Source organism: Pseudochaenichthys georgianus, chromosome 14 (assembly GCF_902827115.2).
Source record: "Pseudochaenichthys georgianus chromosome 14, fPseGeo1.2, whole genome shotgun sequence".
In the NCBI taxonomy this organism is placed as follows: domain Eukaryota; kingdom Metazoa; phylum Chordata; class Actinopteri; order Perciformes; family Channichthyidae; genus Pseudochaenichthys; species Pseudochaenichthys georgianus.
Genome location: NC_047516.1, coordinates 23088036 through 23109144, shown reverse-complemented (window position 1 = coordinate 23109144; position 21109 = coordinate 23088036). Strand labels below are relative to the sequence as shown.

General features: G+C 42.8%; 1 protein-coding gene across 2 annotated transcripts; it reads right to left on the bottom strand.

The window, feature by feature from the left end:
* Nucleotides 1-626: 626 nt before the first annotated feature.
* On the bottom strand, nt 627-8809 carry gltpd2b (glycolipid transfer protein domain containing 2b). Of its 2 annotated transcripts, none has more exons than XM_034098324.2 (4): nt 8658-8809; nt 3750-3808; nt 3385-3566; nt 627-1938 (listed from the first exon to the last, which is right to left on the bottom strand). In XM_034098324.2, the coding sequence occupies exons 1-4, from the start codon at nt 8725-8727 to the stop codon at nt 1317-1319; spliced, it is 933 nt and encodes a 310-aa protein (XP_033954215.1). In that variant the 5' UTR covers nt 8728-8809; the 3' UTR covers nt 627-1316. The 2 variants fall into 2 exon arrangements, with proteins under 2 accessions (XP_033954215.1, XP_071061572.1); XM_071205471.1 differs by lacking the exon at nt 8658-8809 and adding an exon at nt 5160-6079.
* Nucleotides 8810-21109: the final 12300 nt, after the last annotated feature.

Below are 21109 nucleotides of genomic sequence, written 5' to 3'. Positions count from 1 at the left end.
GTCCTTTAGGACTTTGCTTCCCTATATTCTGCCTCCAGCTGCTTGACGAGATTACAGCCGAGGAGCACTTCCTCTCTCTGACCTTCAGCCATCCCTCTCCGTTTCTCTCCTTCAGACTCTATCCTTATCTCCTTCCCTCACCATCTCCTAGAAAGACTGAGCACAGTTCACAGAAAGGTAGATAGCCATGGGATTACGTGGCATTAGAGGTATTTGTGGGTTTAAAATAGTCTGATCAAGAGTAGCGTATAGGTGACCGATACCTCCACACAATTATCCATGTTAAACATTCTACATATCAAAGATATTAAAAAATAAGCAATCCATTGATATCTTTCAGATCATGACTTTAAAAAAATATATAAATCTATATTTTTCTGACAAAGTGTAATAATGAGAGGGAAAGCATTTGTATTGCGGTTAGAAATCCTGTCTTTTTTCCGACAGCAGATTATATCCACCATTACATGTATGTTGGGAAATGGAGATGTGTGTGGAAGAGCAGTGGAGCCTCTGCTGGACGGTAGGCATCACTGCACAGTTCAGTGGCATTTCAATGTCTATGTTATCACATTACTGGACCACACAGAAACGAGCCAACTAGATTCTCTCTTTTCTCTCTCTTTTCTCTTTTTAAAGATATTTAATCATTCTGGACATCATTCAACCATTTACAATATAAAACAGGAACAATCAATTCTCCACACTCACACTACAGTTGCATTTCAGTACTGGATTGTCCTTTTCTCAGCCCTTGTTGATTTGTTCTGTAAAACCTCTTAAATCATGATAGATTGGTCCCAGATTTAAGGGCTACAAGGCAGCTAGACCTAGTCAGTTTTTGAGGTAGCATACAAAATCACCAAGCATTATTTCAATAATATTCTGAATATAAAAAAATCACATGTGAGCAGGGGTTGGCACAAAAACACAAATCAATAAATTACAAAATCACCCCCCCTGCGCTGATCTCCAGCACATCCTAAGCTAAACAAAGGTTACAGTGGTGTTTAGCTTATCTGTGCACCTGCTTAAATAATTCAAAGCCAGCCTAGATGCATCATCAGCTGCCCTTACGGTGTTGAGATGTGATCTCATAAAATGTGATAAGGAATGTCTACAGATCGAAAGCAAACACACTTTCAGTATCAGTTGATTGTTGACGCAGCACTTTGGTTTGGAGGAAAAATATGGAACGTATGAATTCCAGCAGTAAAAAGGCCATTTAAGTTAGCACCACGTTTTGTAGCTGTGATGCCCAGGATATCTTGAAGACAGTGCAAATATGGTCAAGTCTCACAGCCATTTTTTATTTTCTAGGGCAAGTCCAGCATGCCATTTTCTTCCAAGGCACTCTGCGTCCTGTCGTAAACCTCTCCCAGGGATCGTACCACTCTTTTTAGCAACATGCTCAGCTCCTCCTGGTTCTGCACACACACCAGTCGGAAGAAGAAAGCCCGCTCCGGCATGGCGATGAAGGCCAGCTCTGCGGCCTTGCGGACGAACCATGTGTGGTGGTGAGCGAGGGTCCCCTGATACGCCTCTCTGCAGAGCACCGAGGGGCTCCTGAGCCGACCAGCCACTGGTGTTTCTGACAGTTTCTCCAGGAAGAGCTTCAGCCAGAGCAAAGCGCGGTGCAATCGGAGGAGAGTTCGACACCCAGAGTCCGTCTGGTGGTGGAAGTTCACCTGCCCTCGGCCCAGCTCTGTCCAGATCATGGTGCGCACAGAGTGGTAAGCACCAGTGGGTTGTGAGGCCTCCTTATCAGTCTTTTCCCCAGTTTCTGTGACCTCTCCGTTTATTGAGTGTATATCCGGGCCCACCAGCTCTGCTTCAGGGTCCGCTTCTGCCAACAGGGCCAGTTGGCGGATTATAGAGGTCTTGGTTTCTATCTCGTTCGATATCAGCCCCACCATCGGTCCCAAAGCTTCCATAAACCTGGAGGAGTCACAAAGAGTAGGATGAATTATCTTCAGAGTCCATATCATGCCATAAACCATAAGATACTCCATTCTAACTGTCTGTAAATGACTCTGTATCTGATGACTTCACCCAGGGTTCGGAGGGTTACTTTAACAAAGTGTTCTGGTACAATTACTAGTTACATGATGTAAGTTAAAGTCATCGGTAGCGTTGTCGATTGTAACCAATGTATTATGTAAGAACATTGTAACCTTAGAAAAGAACAAACCAAGGAACATATTCAGGAAGTAGCCTATTCACATTCTACAGTTTAAAAAAGCAGAAATAAAATCTGAGCTGACAGAAAATTCTCCATGTTAGTTTAAAACACATAGTTAAAGGTGGGGTAGGTAATTTTGGAGAAACCAGCTCGAGTGCGCTAGAATTTGAAAATACACAGCCGTAAAAAATCTGCCACTTCCTTACAGAGCCCCTCCTCCAACACACACGAACGCGCACATGACCAATGAGGGCACGAGATAAGTTTGTGCACAGATGGAAGGCTGACAGGCAGGTAGGCCATCCAGTTACTTTAGCCGGGCTGGCTAAAATTATTGGTCGTGCTTTTTACAGTACTACAGCTTTTTATGGATTTTTTGTCAAAGCACTTCAGATATTCATTGCTATCGGGATGTTAAGAGCATTCCATGGAATATAACAAAAAGTGTTTCTCGAGCCGGTTTCTCAAAGTTACCTACCCCACCTTTAAGCACACACAAACTATTTTATGGACACATAGGTTCACCTAATTAAAAGAAGAACTAACTAACGAAAGGCTTGAAAACGATAGAGTAATTCAGGCAGTAGGTAGATTCACACTCAAAGTATTAGCTTAAACAACAGTACAGCAAAGAATACAATCTGATCCTTTTACAACAAACACTATAAGCGTCTTTTTAGTTTTTGAAACATTCCTGCTAGTCATCCCCGATTTTGAGAAATTTAACAGTTATCTCAGTAACATGTTTTTGTAATCTGATAACGTAATCCTGTTACATGTACTCCCCAGGTCTGATACCTCATGAGCTTGTCCCAGCTGGACAGCTAATATTAACCGAAGAACCAAGATATTCAGTATCAAAATGTGTCTTCTGTCAGAGATCTTATTTATAGGAAAACCTGCCTTTCATGAAGCATATTCAGGCGGTAGCTCTTTTTTTACTGCACATATTTTATATTGTATTCCATTCTATTTCAATGTAAATACTGCTTTATTTTATTTTTCATTTGACTATTTTTGTTCTCTGTGTTTTTAAATGTTTATTTTGATTTTATGTATGCACCACGATACCAAGTCAAATTCCTCGTACGTGTCAACCTACCTGGTAATAAACCTGTTTCTGATTTCTGATACACCAACAATGAAACACATGAGCACATACAGTTCTTTAAATGCATATTTAAACTATCACACAATGTTACCTGACGAGCTCGTCCCAGCTGAACAGGTACGGCTGCAGCAGGATGTCGGCTGTGAGTTCAGATGCAGCCTTCAGGTGGGACAGCAGCATGGACACCTGGAAGGTCTGACCCGGGCACCCCTCGATCACCTGTAACCCCTCGGCTCCATCGGCCCCACTGCTGTTGTACAGCTGGTTGTGGAGCTGCCAGTGGGGGATGGGAGGTGTGTGAGTGTGTGTGGGGGATGGGGGACAGGGAGAGAGAGAGAGAGAGAGAGAGGGAGAGAGAGGAAGTGATTCACCACATTTAAATTAGCCATCTGCTTCACAAAAGCCTTATGGAGGAGATCTAGTAATAAGTGCTTTATAATTTGCATTTGCTCTTACCGTGTTCCCCTGATTATAACCCTTTAAACAGGAATCCCAGTGGTAATCCAAACCTCCGTCTGCAATGAAACAAAGTCAAGAGAAACAAGAGAACATCTCTGTTACGGTTCATAAACACTTTTCGACTGAAGCAGAGACTTATTTTTTTGATAATGTTGCAAACACAAGGACAATATAAGCTGTGGGTGCATTTAACTAATACAATTAAATATTTACAGGTTTGTATTTCCATATTAAAGGTGGGGTAGGTACATTTCAGAAACCTCCTCGATTTACACTTTTTGTTATATTCCATGGAATGGTCTTAACATCCCGATAGCAATGAATATCTTAAGTGCTTTGACAACAAATCCATAAAAAAATGGATTGGATTGCCTTCCATCTCGTGCACGCACACATGTATCTCGTGCCCTCATTGGGCGTGCCGTCATTGGGCGTGCATCATTGCAGCAGTACTTCCTCGCCAGCAACAGGCGGCCACTTTCAAAAGGAGGTGCTCTGTAAGGAAGTCTGAAGGAAGGGGCGGATTCTTTTCGGCTGTGGACTTTCAAATTTTAGTGCACTCGAGCCGGTTTCTGAAACTTACCTACCCCACCTTTAATTATTGGTTATTATGGGACATCATTAAACTTGTAATAACTGTTGTTTTTCTGACCACTTGGGGGCAGAAGAGAGCACGGTTAAAGGTAATATGGCGGACAAAAAAACTCGGTTTATTTACCGTGTATACAATCTGGTTCAATAAGAAACATACAGCCTATGCAAAGCAACATTTACCGATAGACTAAGTGGTATAATACAGCGTTAACAAAATAGTAAGAAGAAGAAGAAGAAGAAGAAGAAGAAGAAGAAGAAGAAGAAGAAGAAGAAGAAGAAGAAGAAGAAGAAGAAGAAGAAAACAACAACAAAAGACGAAGAAGAAGTCGTATTTCTGGACTTCTGTGAATGTAAGTCAAATATATTCTGTTATGTTAGCTCTGTCTGTGTGTTGCTAATGCTATCACCGACTCTTTATCTGCCAGCTCAAACTCGAGATTGTTTAGCCTTTTCACTGAAAACTGCTTCCTGCTTCGACTGTGTAGTGATAGTGAACAGACACACAGTATACAGTTGAAGCCAGATGGCTAAACAATGAGCTTTGAGGAAGTCACTAAGGCTGCGGCCCCACAAGGACGAATTCGGTCGTTTGCGTTACTGTTTAGTGTCATATAGACCGTTCGGCCCTACGAGGACGACCGAATATGGCACTAAACGACTGAGGAAACGACAACGGGTCCCAAGGTGGATAGAAAGGCATACGCAGCTCTCTGGGGGGTCAAACGGCTCCGTGTGTGCGCCCTATACGGACATTTTCAGATCACTGATAGTGATTGCGCAATAGCCCCGCCTCTCCCCACCTCTTCTGCTCACCTCCGTTTACCCCGCGCCAGTGCTGAAGTGTTTCGCCACCAACAACAACAACAATGGCGGATCGCAGAGTTGCTATCGTGCTCCGGACGCTATTGACCATGCTACAGTTGTTTGTGCAACATCTACAGCAATAATGATGAGGCAATAGCCCCGCCTCTCCCCACCTCTGCTGCTCACCCCCGCGTCAAAGTAAACTGCACCCTGAATTCAGATTATTTATCTAGGTCTAATCTGACAGGACGGAGACACGCAGCTCTGCTCCCCTGCAGCTCCTCCCGCTGCAGCAAAACACACACTTCAAGTCAGATCATCACCCTTAGCTATTTTAATTACCTCTCAAACTCCCTAAACTAGTTATAACAATGTTTATTTTTACTGTCGGCCGGGTCACTCATTACTGGATGAGCTGCTGCATGAGACAGACACTGACGCTGTCTGAAGAGAGGGAGGAAAAAGAGAGGCTCCGTGTATTTTATCATTATATTATAGAGTCGTTATTCATTTGTTTTAAAGCTCAATAAATAACAAAGAAGACCTTTGACCGGCACTTTTATAATTGTGTCCGGAAGATTTCAACTTTAATACACGCTGACTGGCGAAAAACTCTGCCCGGTTCCCTCGGCCCCCACCGCGGAGAATAAACAGAAGGGCAACCATGACAACCATGCTTCTTCGCTGCTTTTGTGGAGGAAGTTACAGCGCCACGTACAGGCTCGGCATATGTACTGCAGCTTCTCCAGCGGTTGGAGCTAAACGGAGCGGTCTCGTGTGGGCAGACACTATCCAGATAATTATTGCATGTGGATGGAAGCCGTTTGCGATTGCGTTTGCGTTAATCCTATGCGTTTAGCCGTTTTCGTCCTCGTGGGGCCGCAGCCTAAATCTCCATTGAACCAAAAGGCTGCCGATTCAGGTGATTACTTTCTGTGAGTGACCCCATTGTGTCGCATTGACTTTTGATTATACAACATATCGATTTAAACCCGTTTTAAATTAGATGAAAGTATTTCTCATGGCTCATTAACAAGCATCCCTGTCATGTAGCAGATCTGTTATTCTATTGAACCCTTGTGTTGTGTTCACATTCCGCACCCTTTGGTAATGTTCGGGTCAAATTTAACAATGGAAGTGTCCATCGTTTTTTGTGATAACAATGTTATATGTTTAAAAAAAATACACTGTAATAAAAACTAGGTTTACATTTTGCTCATGCTTTTCTAGGACAAATGTAAATGAAACATTTTTTCATTAATGTTCATTATTTTTAATGTGGCTGTGGGGGTCCTCCAGTGGCTGGCTGTGGGGGTCTTCCAGCAGCTGGCTCTGAGTCAAGTTCATCTTCCAATTCGCTGTCAAATTCTGAGTTTACCTCCACATTATCCTCATCTTCAGAAATGTCTTCCTGTTCCACTTCACCGTGTTCCTCTAATGCATTCCACTCACTCTCGTCCATTATTAGCTCCAAGGCTCTGAGCAGAATATCTTTTGGCCATTTTGCTGGTAGATAATTGTAGTTCTGCACTACACACTGTAATGTGAGGTTATGTCTCTGTTTAGTCCCTCCTCCGGCGTGCAGGTGCGAGGGGGACAGTGCGAGAACATTTAAAATGTTTATACATTTCTGGAAGATCTAAAATGTTTATAATGTTCTAGGATAGTTTTGTGTACACGCTACAAAGGGTAAAGATCAAGGAAAAACAGGATCAAACAGCTTCTCTATGCATACAATTGTGTATGTGTGTGACGTGTGTGTCTTTAGTTTCTGTGTGTTTTTCTCTGTCTGTCCTGGTATTGTATCTGGGTCAGATTGACCCGAACCTCTTATGAAGGATATAAATGCGGGTGGGCATTTTTTCACAAGTGGAAAAAACAATTCCACATGTCCTTCACAATAAATAAGGCCCGGCCATGAGTTTCAGGTTGAACAAATATATCCTTATATTTTTTTGTATTCATTGAAAACCCGAACACCACACAAGGGTTAAAAACAAACAAGCTAGTAAATGGCAGACCCAGTTTATTTTTTATATTGATTCATTGCACTTAGTACACAGTAGCTGAAAGACAAAGAGCTATGGTTGTTGCACATTGTTCCTGCTTTGGAGAATTTGTGGACATGGTTATTATCTAATTATTTTTCTACATTTTTACAATGTTCATGCTTCCTATTCTTATTTCCTGAAACATAGTTTTTTTTTTTTTTTTATCTTAACTTCAGTGGAAATTCACGACATTGCTGTGAAATAGATTAATGGTCAGTACATTTTCCCCAGGAGTAGAAAACGGTTGATGTTTATGATGACAGGCGATATAAGGTCCTTTTTGACAGCATGTTTATGAGTTTTTATCTTCTTTTTTTAACAAGTGACAAAGCAAACCCTCTGAGTTTAAGTGCTCATCTCCAACACTGACTTCCTCAGCACACGTCATGCATCTAAGCCTTTTAACAAATCAGAGCCTTTAACTTGTTGAATATTTGTCATTTACCAGCATGCCTTGTTCAATTAAACTGTGGCATATTCCTGAGTAAATTCAGGGTAAGCTGTTCCTCATGTCATTCCCTCAGAGGCCAGACCACACACATAGGGACCAGTGTAGCCGACCCCCTTACAACCAGAAGCCACAAAGCTGGCAGTAAAAAGCTTCCCTAAAAGATCCAAGCTTCCTGTCAGACAGCTCGTCTAGTTAGCCTCTTTAAGATACCAAACATTCATTTCAAATACAACTCGAAGCCCGAAAATACATTTCTAACTTGCCTGTTACCGTAGGAGTTGCCAAACATTTTAACAGAGATGTTTGCCACTACAGACTAAGAGGCGTATCTAAATACATGTTTCTTAATTGAGTTATTACTACTAGGGTGGGAAGTTGGCTCGTTCATGCTCCCAAATGAAATGTCCCTTCAGAAACTTCACATCTCTCAAATCTTTAAATGTAATCCAAGCTAGAAAAGAAAAGTCACATGGTCCCAGTTTGGACATTGCTAAACAGCTTACCAGTCCATTGAGGAATGGATCTAAATGGCAAAGAAGTGTTCATGTTATGATGTGCTGAACTTTATATTGCCATTCTGTAATTTAAGCCAAGCAAATATCCAAATATTCCTTCAACACGCTGTAGAGATTAGTTGTAATTTGCAATAGAATCCTTGTGAGGAATACAAGAAACTTTGTCTACAAAATCACAGTAAAGTCTATATGTCAGCCATAGTTGATCTTATGTGACTGATAACACCTCATGTAAAAACATAGGCGCAACAGTATCATCTCCCAATTCAATAACATGTGAAACCATGCATGGAAATACTTCTGTGATGTTGTTAGAAAGATTTTAGAGTGGGCAAAAAACTCTGGCGTGACCCCCATGCTTGATTCAACAGCAGCAGCCTGTCCATGTGACACATTCCTGATATGTAGCGTATGCATTTCAAACAAGGGAGGGATTGTTTAGATTAGCAGCACAACCTAGAAGCCTGAACACAAACACCGAAATACTCACGGAGCCACAGGGAGCCGAGGAACAGCAGCAGCACCAAGATAGCCACCGCCGCCTTGCTCTTCACACCCATTCTGAAGTCCTGTTTAGGGTCTGCCAGCTCTCTTCCTTCTCTTTGTCCCTATGTTTTAATTCCTCTGGTTCTCACATGAGTCCTTTCCCCTTGCACTGACTGTCACCACAATTACTCCCTGCCGGACCCCTGCCTCTGACCCCCCCTCACCCGCCTAAATCTTTCATACTCCTCCCCAAAACCCGAAAAAAAAAGTTCTCCCAGCCATCGTACCTCACAGAGAGCCCCTGTCAATGTTTAACTCTATTTGACCACAGCTGCTTTCCCCCGTCACTGTCACAGCTCAGCCTGATGTTGCTCTTTCTTTTTGGCTTTGGCTTTCTTGGATCCACGTCTCTCCTCTACCCTGCCTTTGTTTCTGACTGATCTTGAAGCTGCCTGCCTTCTTGTTGTGTTGCTCAACCTGAGGGTCCAGAGATCAGCCGTGTGTGGCTGATAATGCAGAGCCAACGCGGCGTGTCTGGCAGTAACCCCCTTCCTTCGAATTCATCTTATATATGCGCTATATTCCTGGTCAGTACGAGGAAACACTTGCTCCATCGCCTCCCACCACAACCCTCCCTCCTCCCTCCCCCTCTCCCTCTCTTTCTCCCTCTCTAACTCATTCACACAAACCACTAGACGCACCACAAATTCAAATGGGAGTACAACACATCAGGACACTCTCAATGAACACATATTTCCCCCCCAGACATGTATATGTATTGCAACCCAGAGTAAACCGATGTATTGATTCATTTAAAATAAGATTATGTTGTTGCACAGTCTGTGTTTGGTGGCTGAATGCGATCCTTGTTTGTCAATCAATAACATAGTCTAACCGAGCTTATCCTAGCTGAGCCGGCAAAAGGACTAATGATGTCCACTGATGCTAATCTAAAGATATGACACAGACATGTACAAAAACATAGTGGGAGCAAACACATGTATTTCCCCTTGTGATTCATATTCTGTAGTATATCATGTTGGATTTCCAAATGCTAATTATGGAGGAATTCCATCGGGTTGTGTCTAATTGAAGTATAAAGTCTGACACATGTCGCAAAAAACTGGTGGAAGCGTAAAGGGTGTTGCCGTGATTATCACCTCGGATAGTGATAATCAAGGGAAACCCACTGATTGGTCGCTATCAGTGGGTTTGCTGTGGGGGAGGTGAGCAGACATTGAACTCCACTCTCAAGCCGAAGCACATGTGTGCTCGTGGAGAGGGATTTAACAATGGTGTTCTGCAGTGGAGGAGCGGGAAAAGAAGTGAAAGCAGGGGCATTAATTACTTGGCTGGGAGGAGCCGGTCATGGGGCTTGTTGCTCTGTGCAACCAATGAATGATCCCTTCTGGAAAAGGCAACAACTGACAAGGGGAGACTGTGAATCCTTGTGAAAAAAAACATGTGACTCTCAGGAGACTTGGACTGTTTGACTCCACACTGCTGTTGAAATCAGATTAAATGTTCAGATTAAATAACATTTTAAATAGAAATAGTCCCACAGAAATGTGTTTGTTGCTGCCCATTCATGACAGGAATCCCACGTGCACAGTGCTAGTAGACTAATGCACACGGCATGACTTCCCTCTGTGTGAGCATGTTTATGTATGGGGGGTTTGGCAGGGCAGGAAGTGAAGAGGTCTCTGTCAGACAAAATCTGGAAGCATTTTCACTGGATTTAAAACTACATTTCCCCTAGGTTAGTACGTTTGTATTTACATAGGTTTAAATGTAGGTAGAAAACAAGCTGGGAGATTGTATGTATTGGCAGTAATGCAGTTGTTAAAAAACAAAAGGAGAAAGAAAATTAGAGACCATCTTGCTACAGAATCACAGGCTGTGATGCCAAATCCTGCCAGTTGGAGGCAGGTTCCCCAGTTATGCCAATGATAAACTCAGTGGTTCTCAAAGTGAAGAAAGCTTGAATGAAGAGCCGCGTTCACACCGCAGTACTTTTCCCATTTTAGTTCCGATATAGTTCCGAAATGTCGCGTTCACACCAAAAAGAGCCGGAACTCAAATGAGTTCATCGGAACCTTTTTTACCTCCTTTTCCTTCCCTGCTAGAAAGCAGGTACTTTCGTGGGAGAAAAAGGTTCCTATGTCTGATTGGCTGGGCGGATTGCAAACCACGCCCCGTAAAACTCCCAAAAAGTGTTGTGAAGCCGCCATTTTATTATCCTCGCATTAGCATTATTAGCATCAGCATTAGCCCAGCGCAGTAACGCAGAGAGACTAACTTATGGAAACACAAAATAAAACATGGGAGCGGTGGAGATGAGGAGGTGTCGGCGTTCTGGCGATTTACTCGGAAGGTTTCAGGAGAGAGAGAGAGGGAGAGAGGAAAAGAGAGCGCTTCCGCTCATTTCTCCCGTGTTATTCTCCAAAGTGAATGTAAACTTGAATAATGTACATCATTTGAATGTAATAATTAAGTTGATTGTTGTTTGTGGAAGCTCCAGTGAATGAGCCCCACTAACTGAGTTTAAACATCACTTTAAATGGAAGATTTAAAGTGATGTTTAAATCTTCCATTTAGGCCCCGCCCACTCGATCGGATCGGCGATCGGTATCGGCCGATACTGATTCCGGTGATCGGCCCCGAAATTGGCGATCGGAGCATCAATAGTAAAAACATTACATTTTCTCTAATAATAATAATAAGATACAAAGATCCAATAATTGTATATTTTATTATGGATTACACATGAACAAAAGTGCTTGTAATAGATGCTGTGAATTAATTTGGCCTAATTAAAACTAGCAGGCCTTCTTCCCTAGTAGTAGATTTTTAAATTCAAATTTCTTTAAGGAAAATATATTAATGAACTATTATTTCTACTGCAGGTTGCAAACGATCACATCACTTTACCATTCCTATTCCACACATAGCCTATCAATGACTTGTGTGTGCTTGCTCTCCCTCGCAGATCTTCTCAACCTGGGGCTGTTGTTTTGAGACGGCCTCTCAGTTCATTCTCAATGTTCAGCTTTGATCTGTATTTCGTTTTGATGGCAGCAAGAAAAGCCTTTCGCACACAAGTAGGATGTTGCAAAAGGCAGCATTTTGCCCACAGCTCTCGGACCAATGAGATATTTTCGAGCAGTGTTTGTTTACAATTGAATAATAATAATAATAATAATAATAATAATACATTTGATTTATATTGCACACTTTTACCCTTCTCTTGCGTTAGGTCCTACCACCCTTCCCATGCTATTTTCGGTCAAAATTGACCGGCGTGTTTTGCACAGTGATATCTCTGGAACCCCTTATCCAATTGTGATGGTTGACATCTCATTTGCACAGTCAAAGCAAGTAGAATCAAGGGATGACAGACAGAATGACACCAGGGGCCTATACTGCGAACCTGGTTCAACCTAACCTGGATATGTTTGAGTTAGCCGGTTGGCTTAATCCAAAACATACGCGCTCTCGCTAAACTGTCCTACGACGCTGGTTATCAAGTGGATCGCTCAAGCCAGCCGTGTCCTATCTAGTTAGGTGCGCGTTCACATGAAAGGGGTGGTATCTGGAGCATTCGACCAATCACAAACATGGAGTAGCATACTGACAGCGCAGCGTCATACTTCCTGAATGAAAAGTGAACTTTAATACTAGTCAAAAATGAAGAAGTTAAACTTTAAACATCCATGACTTAAACACTTTATCCAGGATAAAAGCCACATAGCTGCACCTGCAAGGTGAATACAGCTGGTAACAGAACAAGTGTTTGAATGCGTACATTAACAGGTTTATGATATCACTGCCCCGTCTAAAACACGATCTGACTTCAATTACATTTGTCTCGAGTGTTTCGTCAACTTAATGTGTTGCTTAAAATAATACTTCTGCATACAGTATGTGACACTGTGAGTGTTGCACGGCCAGATACGGCTCAGCTGACTCAGATAATAAAATATATGATACATTATGAAGTGATATGCCGCGGACTGTACTTAATGTACTCTGATCCGGTTACTTATGTTGTGGCCGATATTTAAGTAAGCTTTCTTAACGCTAATGTTATAATAGTCAGATTGCTCTGAAGATGGAGGTGATATTCTATTAATGTTCACGTTCACACAGTCGGTGATTTTTGCCGGCCGTCTTTCCTGCGACGGCAGCTTTTCTGTATTTCCTTTCTCCTGTAATATGACTTGATCGCTTTAAACTCCGCACACTGAGCTCTGATTGGTCAGCAGGCGGTGCTTTCACTGAGTTGAGCTCTTAGCCTGCAACCTAACCTGGTCCCGACCAGGTTAGCTGCTTAGCATATATTACCATGGAGATCTAGCCTGCTAAAAAGAGAACCAGCTTCGTAGGACCGGAAAGCCGGAGTTTTCCCTGAATTTAGCCGGCTAAGCGAAAATCCTGCTTCGCAGTATACCCCCCAGGGGTGAATTTCATATTATATTTGGCAGTAAGTTCAAAGATAGTGCTTATTTTACATTACAGTATATTATAGAAATGCTTGCCATGTAGGCTGTGTTTACTGGAGATGGAAATGCTTTAGTTAGTGTTGTAGCTGAGATTCTTCCCGTTCCAAAGATGTGTGGGATGTATTGATTTGATACAAGAAAGCCAGTGTTTCATGCCATGGTCCGGACCCACCGGTGGGCCCATCAAGTTCAGCATTCACTGTGATGAATATAAAATAAGACACTGATACCGTTTTCTTCAATGAACATTTACTGAAAGAGAGAAATATACCATAACAGAACGTTTGTGTGTGTGTGTGTGTGTGTGCTCACGTGTGCTCACAATTTGGCAATGCAAAATTGTGGAATGTCCCCTCAGGCTCCTCTCCCTCAGGGGCCTCTCCCTCAGGGGCCTCTCCCTCAGGGGTCACTCCCTCAGGGGCCTCTTCCTCAGGGGCCTCTCCCTCAGGGGCCACTCCCTCAGGGGCCTCTCCCTCAGGGGCGGGGCCTCTCCCTCAGGGGCCTCTTCCTGGGGGGTATACTGCGAAGCAGGATTTTCGCTTAGCCGGCTAAATTCAGGGAAAACTCCGGCTTTCCGGTCATCCGAAGCTGGTTCTCTTTTTAGCAGGCTAGATCTCCATGGTAATATATGCTAAGCAGCTAACCTGGTCGGGACCAGGTTAGGTTGCAGGCTAAGAGCTCAACTCAGTGAAAGCACCGCCTGCTGACCAATCAGAGCTCAGTGTGCGGAGTTTAAAGCGATCAAGTCATATTACAGGAGAAAGGAAATACAGAAAAACTGCCGTCGCAGGAAAGACGGCCGGCAAAAATCACCGACTGTGTGAACGTGAACATTAATAGAATATCACCTCCATCTTCAGAGCAATCTGACTATTATAACATTAGTGTTAAGAAAGCTTACTTAAATATCGGCCACAACATAAGTAACCGGATCAGAGTACATTAAGTGCAGTCCGCGGCATATCACTTCATAATGTATCATATATCTCCTTATCTGAGTCAGCTGAGCCGTATCTGGCCGTGCAACACTCACAGTGTCACATACTGTATGCAGAAGTATTATTTTAAGCAACACATAAGTTGACGAAACACTCGAGACAAATGTAATTAAAGTCAGATCGTTTTATCCTGCATAAAGTGTTTAAGTCATGGATGTTTAACGTTTAACTTCTTCATTTTTGACTAGTATTAAAGTTCACTTTTCATTCAGGAAGTATGACGCTGTGCTGTCAGTACGCTTCTCCATGTTTGTGATTGGTCGAATGCTCCAGATACCACCCCTTTCATGTGAACGCGGACCTAACTAGATAGGACACGGCTGGCTTGAGCGATCCACTTGATAACCAGCGTCGTAGTACAGTTTAGCGAGAGCGCGTATGCTTTGGATCAGGCCAACCGGCTAACTCAAACATATCCAGGTTAGGTTGAACCAGGTTCGTAGTATAGGCCCCTGGTCTGTTGTAGGCTCATAGTCTGGATCGCTGTTGTCTTCCATTTCTGAGACATCTTCCTCTATCTCCTCTTCATCTGGTTCAAAAATGTGTCCAGAGCCCCTCGTACAGAAAATCGCCTAATCGGTCGCCTGCTCATTGTGTCAATGAGTCAAAGGTGAGCAAGGCACAAATATAACTGCTTGAGACTCAGTAAGGGAGGCGCAGTTAGCGCGAGAAAGTGAGAGGTTTGTGTTGAGGGGCACAGAGCTCGCACATGTGAGAAGGTATGATACATTGTAACATACAGCGTGAGAAAGGGAGAAGTTCCCGTAACGTGTGTGTGTGCGTGCGTGTGTGTATACAGGGCTGCACATAACTGGTGCGCAGGTGCACATGCAAAAAAAGAGCACCGTGTCATTTGAAAAAAGGCGCATTTGCGTACCAACATTGAGAGAGAGAGAGAGAGGAAGAGAGTGAAGGGAGGAGAGAGAAGAGAGAGAGAAATATATTTGCGAGTTACATATGAACCGATGATATGAACTCAGGGCCGGCCCTCAGCACTAGCGTAATAGATGTTCGCCTAGGGCGCCAGATCTGGGGAGGCTCTGCGCTGACAGTTCTGGGAGGGAAAAAAACATTTTTGACCGTTGGGGCTCATCCTAATTTTCGGCCTTGAGGTACGGTGGCCCTGAAGTGCAAGACACCACAGCATTTCAGAAAACACTACAGCATTTCAGAAAACACCACAGCATTTCAGAAAACGCCACAGCATTTCACAAAACACCCCAGCATTTCACAAAACACTACAGCATTACAGAAAACGCCACAGCATTTCACAAAACACCACAGCATTTCACAAAACACTACAGCATTACAGAAAACGCCACATCATTTCACATTGGACGGAAAGGGTATTCCTTTAGGGAGAACACTTCTTGTTTGTGATTGGACAGAGCCAGCCAGAGAAGCACTGCTGTGATTGGTTGTTTTTGCTGCCAGTCAAGAAATGATGCTTGTGATTAGCCCAACACATCAGCCGTTAGCTCAGCTGTTAGCACACACTCAGAGCTCACAGCTCCTCATATCTGTTCAGAAACTGGACAAAAGTTAAACATGTACAAACCACAGACTGTCTATGTCATGGTGAATACAGTCGCTGCTTTATTTATGTCTGTATGACGTTGTTGTGAGAGTGGACGGAGCAGCTACAGGTTAGTTTAGCCTGATGGATCCGATTCCGATAGGATTTACATGGAGATACGGCCCGCCCCCTCTCCAGCGTCTTGTTTGAATGACAGGAGTAAATACAGAATTAATGCTTTATTAACTCATGGTTTTTAAGGGGCTTATCTCCATGTAAATACTATGGTAGACCACCCAATATTCGCATCGCTCTAATCGCTCGAGTTTCACCGCGGCTGTCAGCTGTGTTTGCTCCTGTCAATGCTGTCATTCAAACAAGAGGCGCTGGAGAGGGGACGGGGCGTATCTCCATGTAAATCCTACAACAAAATGAACATATGTGACCGTGATTTAATTGTAATACACGTTTCAAAGTGATGCCGAAGTAACTACATACTGATAGCAGTTAGTAAAAACCATGAATTAACGCTTTGACAAGTCTGCAGACAAGACGGCAGGCGAAAAGCTTTTAAAATGCGTGTTTTCTGAATCGGATTCATCAGGCTAAACTAACCTGTAGCTGCTCCGTCCACAAAACAACATCATACAGACATAAATAAAGCAGCGACTGTATTCACCATGACATAGACTATCTGTGGTTTGTACATGTTTAACTTTTGTCCAGTTTCTGAACAGATATGAGGAGCTGTGAGATCTGAGTGTGTGCTAACGGCTGATGTGTTGGGACCATACGTTGTGGGACCATGGTTGGGACATATTTCGCTGTCGGGTGTTGACCAATCACGAAGCGTCATTTCTTGACTGGCAGCAAAAACAACCAATCACAGCAGTGCTTCTCTGGCTGGCTCTGTCCAATCACAAACAAGAAGTGTTCTCCCTAAAGGAATACCCTTTCCGTCCAATGTGAAATGCTGTGGTGTTTTCTGAAATGCTGTGGTGTTTTCTGAAATGCTGTGGTGTTTTGTGAAATGCTGTGGCGTTTTGTGAAATGCTGTAGTGTTTTGTGAAATGCTGTGGTGTTTTGTGAAATGCTGTGGCGTTTTGTGAAATGCTGTAGCGTTTTGTGAAATGCTGTGGCGTTTTGTGAAATGCTGTGGTGTTTTGTGAAATGCTGTAGTGTTTTGTGAAATGCTGTAGTGTTTTGTGAAATGCTGTGGTGTTTTGTGAAATGCTGTAGTGTTTTGTGAAATGCTGTGGTGTCTTGCACTTCAGGGCCACCGTATTGATGTAACAACATTCATAATTAAGTAAATGTGACACCCTTTTCACCCCGGTTACACGTTTCATTTGCCCTGTACGATGGGCGCTGTAAGTGATGAAAATGGGGGATGTTGGCTTATCTGGCACCCGCAGCTCACAGCCAAAGTGCGAGTGAGTGTGGGAGCCTATATACAGTCTATGGTGGGAGCGAGCGAGGGTGCACCGGTACCGGCGCTGTTGTTATTAGAATCTGGTCATAGGCGGCGCGTGAGGCTCAGGTTTGGGAAGGCTAAATTACCTATTTTTACCTGACGCTGCCCGCCTCCGGCGTCTATAGAAAAGAGATCAACTCAGTGTGCGGAGTTTAAATCTCTCAAGTCATATTACAGGATAAAGGAAATACAGTTTAAACTGCCGTATGCAGAGAAGACGCTGACGTGTCGCACTTATCATTCATATTACATCATCGATCATATAATATCATAATAGGCCTATCATATATTTCCTTATCTGAGTCAGCTGAGCCGTATCTGGCCGTGCAACACTCACAGTGTCACATACTGTATGCAGAAGTATTATTTTAAGCAACACATTATGTTGACGAAACACTCGAGTCAAATGTAATTAAAGTCAGATCCACTCGTGTCTTAGACGGGGCAGTGATATCATAAAACTATACGTTTTCAAACACTCGGTAGGCCGAGTTATTTCTTAACCAGTTGTTCTGTATTCACCTTGCAGGTGCAACTCTGTGGGTTGTATCCTGGATGATATGTTTAAGTCATGGATGTTTAAAGCTCATATTTGTCTAATATTAGTTTACTTTTCATTAATGAAGTATGACGCTGCGCTGTCGGTACACTTGTCCCTGTTTGTGATTGGTCAAATGTAGCTAACCCCACCCCTTTCACGTGAACGCGCTCTCAGCTGGTGAGAGAAGCCCTGGCTTGATTTACCGAGTTGATATTAACCAGCGTCGTAGGATCGCTTAGCGAGATCTCGTTTGTTAGTTTGTTGTTGTTAGTTAGTTTGTTACTCAAACATATCCAGGGTCTGCTGAACTGGCTTCGTAGTACAGGGCACAGGTGGCTAGCAGCGCTAATGTCAGAGACACAAACATTATACATTATATTTGTATTTTACCAGGATGCAGTGACACAAATATTTGGGAAGGCTTAGCCTTCCCTAGCCCACAACACCCGCCACCCCTGCATCTGGTGCTAGCTGCTCTTACGGATATAAGAAGAAGATGTGTCTACAATGATGTGGAGGGAGAGTCCTCTCCAGTCAGACTGAGAGGCTGATACTACAGCTCAGTGAGGTAAAGGACTCTTGAGTGTTTAGATAGTTCACTTTAGTCTAAGTTCAAACGGTTTGATCACAATTGATGTAAACACATATTTCCAAGGCACTCCTTTATAATTATTGGGATAAACAGGTTTTAAATCATTCCAATGTGTACTATAGGACAGTAACCACAAATATCCTTTAAAACTGGAGAGAAAAAAAAATGCATAAATAAATGTTAACTGGTAAAATAAGATATGAATGAACAACACAAATAAAATAAGTTACATTAATTTGTTATTGGCTATGGTAGGTTATTGGTTATGTTCACACACTTATTTGATTACATCCACTTGTCTAAGATGACAACAGAGACTTTCGACCCAAAACCAGCTGTTGACTTGTGGATGCAAGCAGCTAATCGCAGACTCCACCAGAGAGAAGGCAGTAGGCCTACATCATCAGCTACCATGTCTGACAGAGAGGAAGACAGTGAGGAGAACAGTCAGGAGGGAGTGATGACAGCTTGTAGGATTACTGGTCGTGCTAATGTTGTCTTGTGTTCACCTCTGCATGTGTGTTCTGTGTTCACGGTTCTGGGTTCACCTCTGCATGTGTGTTCAGTGTTCACCTCTGCACGTGTGTTCTGTGTTCACCTCTGCATGTGTGTTCTGTGTTCACCTCTGCACGTGTGTTCTGTGTTCACCTCTGCATGTGTGTTCTGTGTTCACCTCTGCATGTGTGTTCAGTGCCGTGTGTCTGGCAAATAAAGTCAAGACCCCCTCAAAAGTTACGGTTTATTTCATTTTAAGGATGAGCACCAAGCAACATCTCCAGGTGCTCCTTTGAGAACCAGGGCAAAAAAGTTATGTGCACCCCTGTGTATAAATATAGTTTTCCATCTGCAGGATGAACATAATACTCAAACCCATTCATTTTCTATGGCGGTCAAATCTGACCGAAAACATCAAGGGTGTTTCACTGTTGAATAAATCACTCAAAGTTCAATGCAAGTGGTGATCATCAAGTGTATATGTTCAGTGTATTGTGGAGGATAACATAAGGTACTGAGACAATTGGATGAAAAACACAATATTTATGATTAAAATAAAAGTTATTCGGTCACTTTTGACCCGAAACGCAAGAGAAGGGTAAAAAACAACGTCATCTCAAGGTGCTTAAAAAAGCTAAAAGGAGAAAATAATAAAATAAAAAAATCTTCCCGCCCCCCCTGCAGTACCTCCGCGACCCACCAGGGGTCGCGCCCCACAGTTTGAAAACCACTGGCCTAAGGGTATACAATATGCCGGCTCTTCTGCATCTAGGGGTCCATATAGCAAGCGTGTTTCAGCTTCCTAATGCAAATATGAGTTCATCATAGAATAACTTTTGGATTACTTTTCCTAACTTCTATGAAATAATGATTTAAATAAAGGTTGTAAATGTGTTCTACCTTGGGGTTGATTTAACCAAAAAAAAAGTATTTGTTCTTTATGGGTAGAAGTTATGGGGAAAACATATTTTTGGGCCCAATGGCATCACGGTCCTGGAAGTTGTAATTCCACGGCCAGTAGTATATTGATGTATTTGCTTTGTCTTCAGGAACACATTTTGCCATCATGACACACACATTGACACGGGTAAAAAGAGTTCCTGCATTGCTGTCGCAGCTAAAAAGGCATGATCATAGTGCCTCTGGTTCGGCTGAGGTACAAATCAAACTTCTATCTGCAACAAGCTTTCAAAGTCTTGTCGCACTGTGAGAGTTGCTGACACCTTAAGGGTATCTCTATCTATGGATGCACAGCATGAACTAGCGAGTTACTAAAGGTTGTCATTGCATATTTAGTTGCAGCTCTTTAATAATAATTAATTCCTTACATTTATTATAGCGCTTTTCCAGATGCTCAAAGCGCTTTACAAATACACATTACACATATCATACATGCAATGGTCATGTACTGTGGACAATACCCACAGGAGCAAGTTCAGGTGAAGTGTCTTGCCCAAGGACACACCGGCTTTACAGACGCAGCAGCGGCGGGCTTAACCTCCTTTGTCCTACCACATTAACACTACAATAGTTTGAACCATTCACTATATTTATAGCACTTGTTAAACAGCAAACAGTTAAACGCGTCTGACATTCTGCTCCCGGTACGTTTTGAGAAACATTGTTGGCTTCAGCTGTACAGAACATGAATGTATAAAGAGTTGGTGGCATCGCCCCGTTCTTTGCTATAAAGGTTGCTCATGGCCTCATGGCCTGACTCTGGAGAACACAAATATTATCAGCATCCATTGGGCTGCATCTCGGAGGTTCATTTGCCCACCGTCCAAAAAACGATTTAGCGCCAACCTTATGCTTTAATTTTGTTTGTTTCAAACTAAAATGCTTATTATTTGTTCTCTACTCTGTGTACAACTGGTGTGTCCCGTCAAATATGTTAGTTTTGTCATGTTTGTGAATGTTTCATGTTAGTTTAGTTTATGTTCCACTTCCTGTTTTATGTTGTACTCACCATGTCTCATTCCAGGTCCCTTTACTTCCTGCCTTGGTTATTTTTCCCGCCATCGTCAGCGTCTGCCCCGCCCCTGATTGTTTCCACCTGTGCCCACTTACCTCATGTATAAATTGTCCCCCCTTGTCAGCTGCCACTTCGTCTTGTTCGTCGTTCCAAGAAGTCAGATCCAAGCCATCGTTTAAGAGACTCAGTGTTTTGCCTTTTTGTCCTCTATGTGAGCGCTTTACTTTTGACATTTTGTTATATCCTCTGAAAGAGTGATTTTGCTTTTTTAAAGATTATTTTCTTCAAACCTTTTTTGTCTCTGGGTTGTGCATTTGAGTCCTCATACTATTGAGTCAAGGTTCCTAACAACAACTTGTCTTC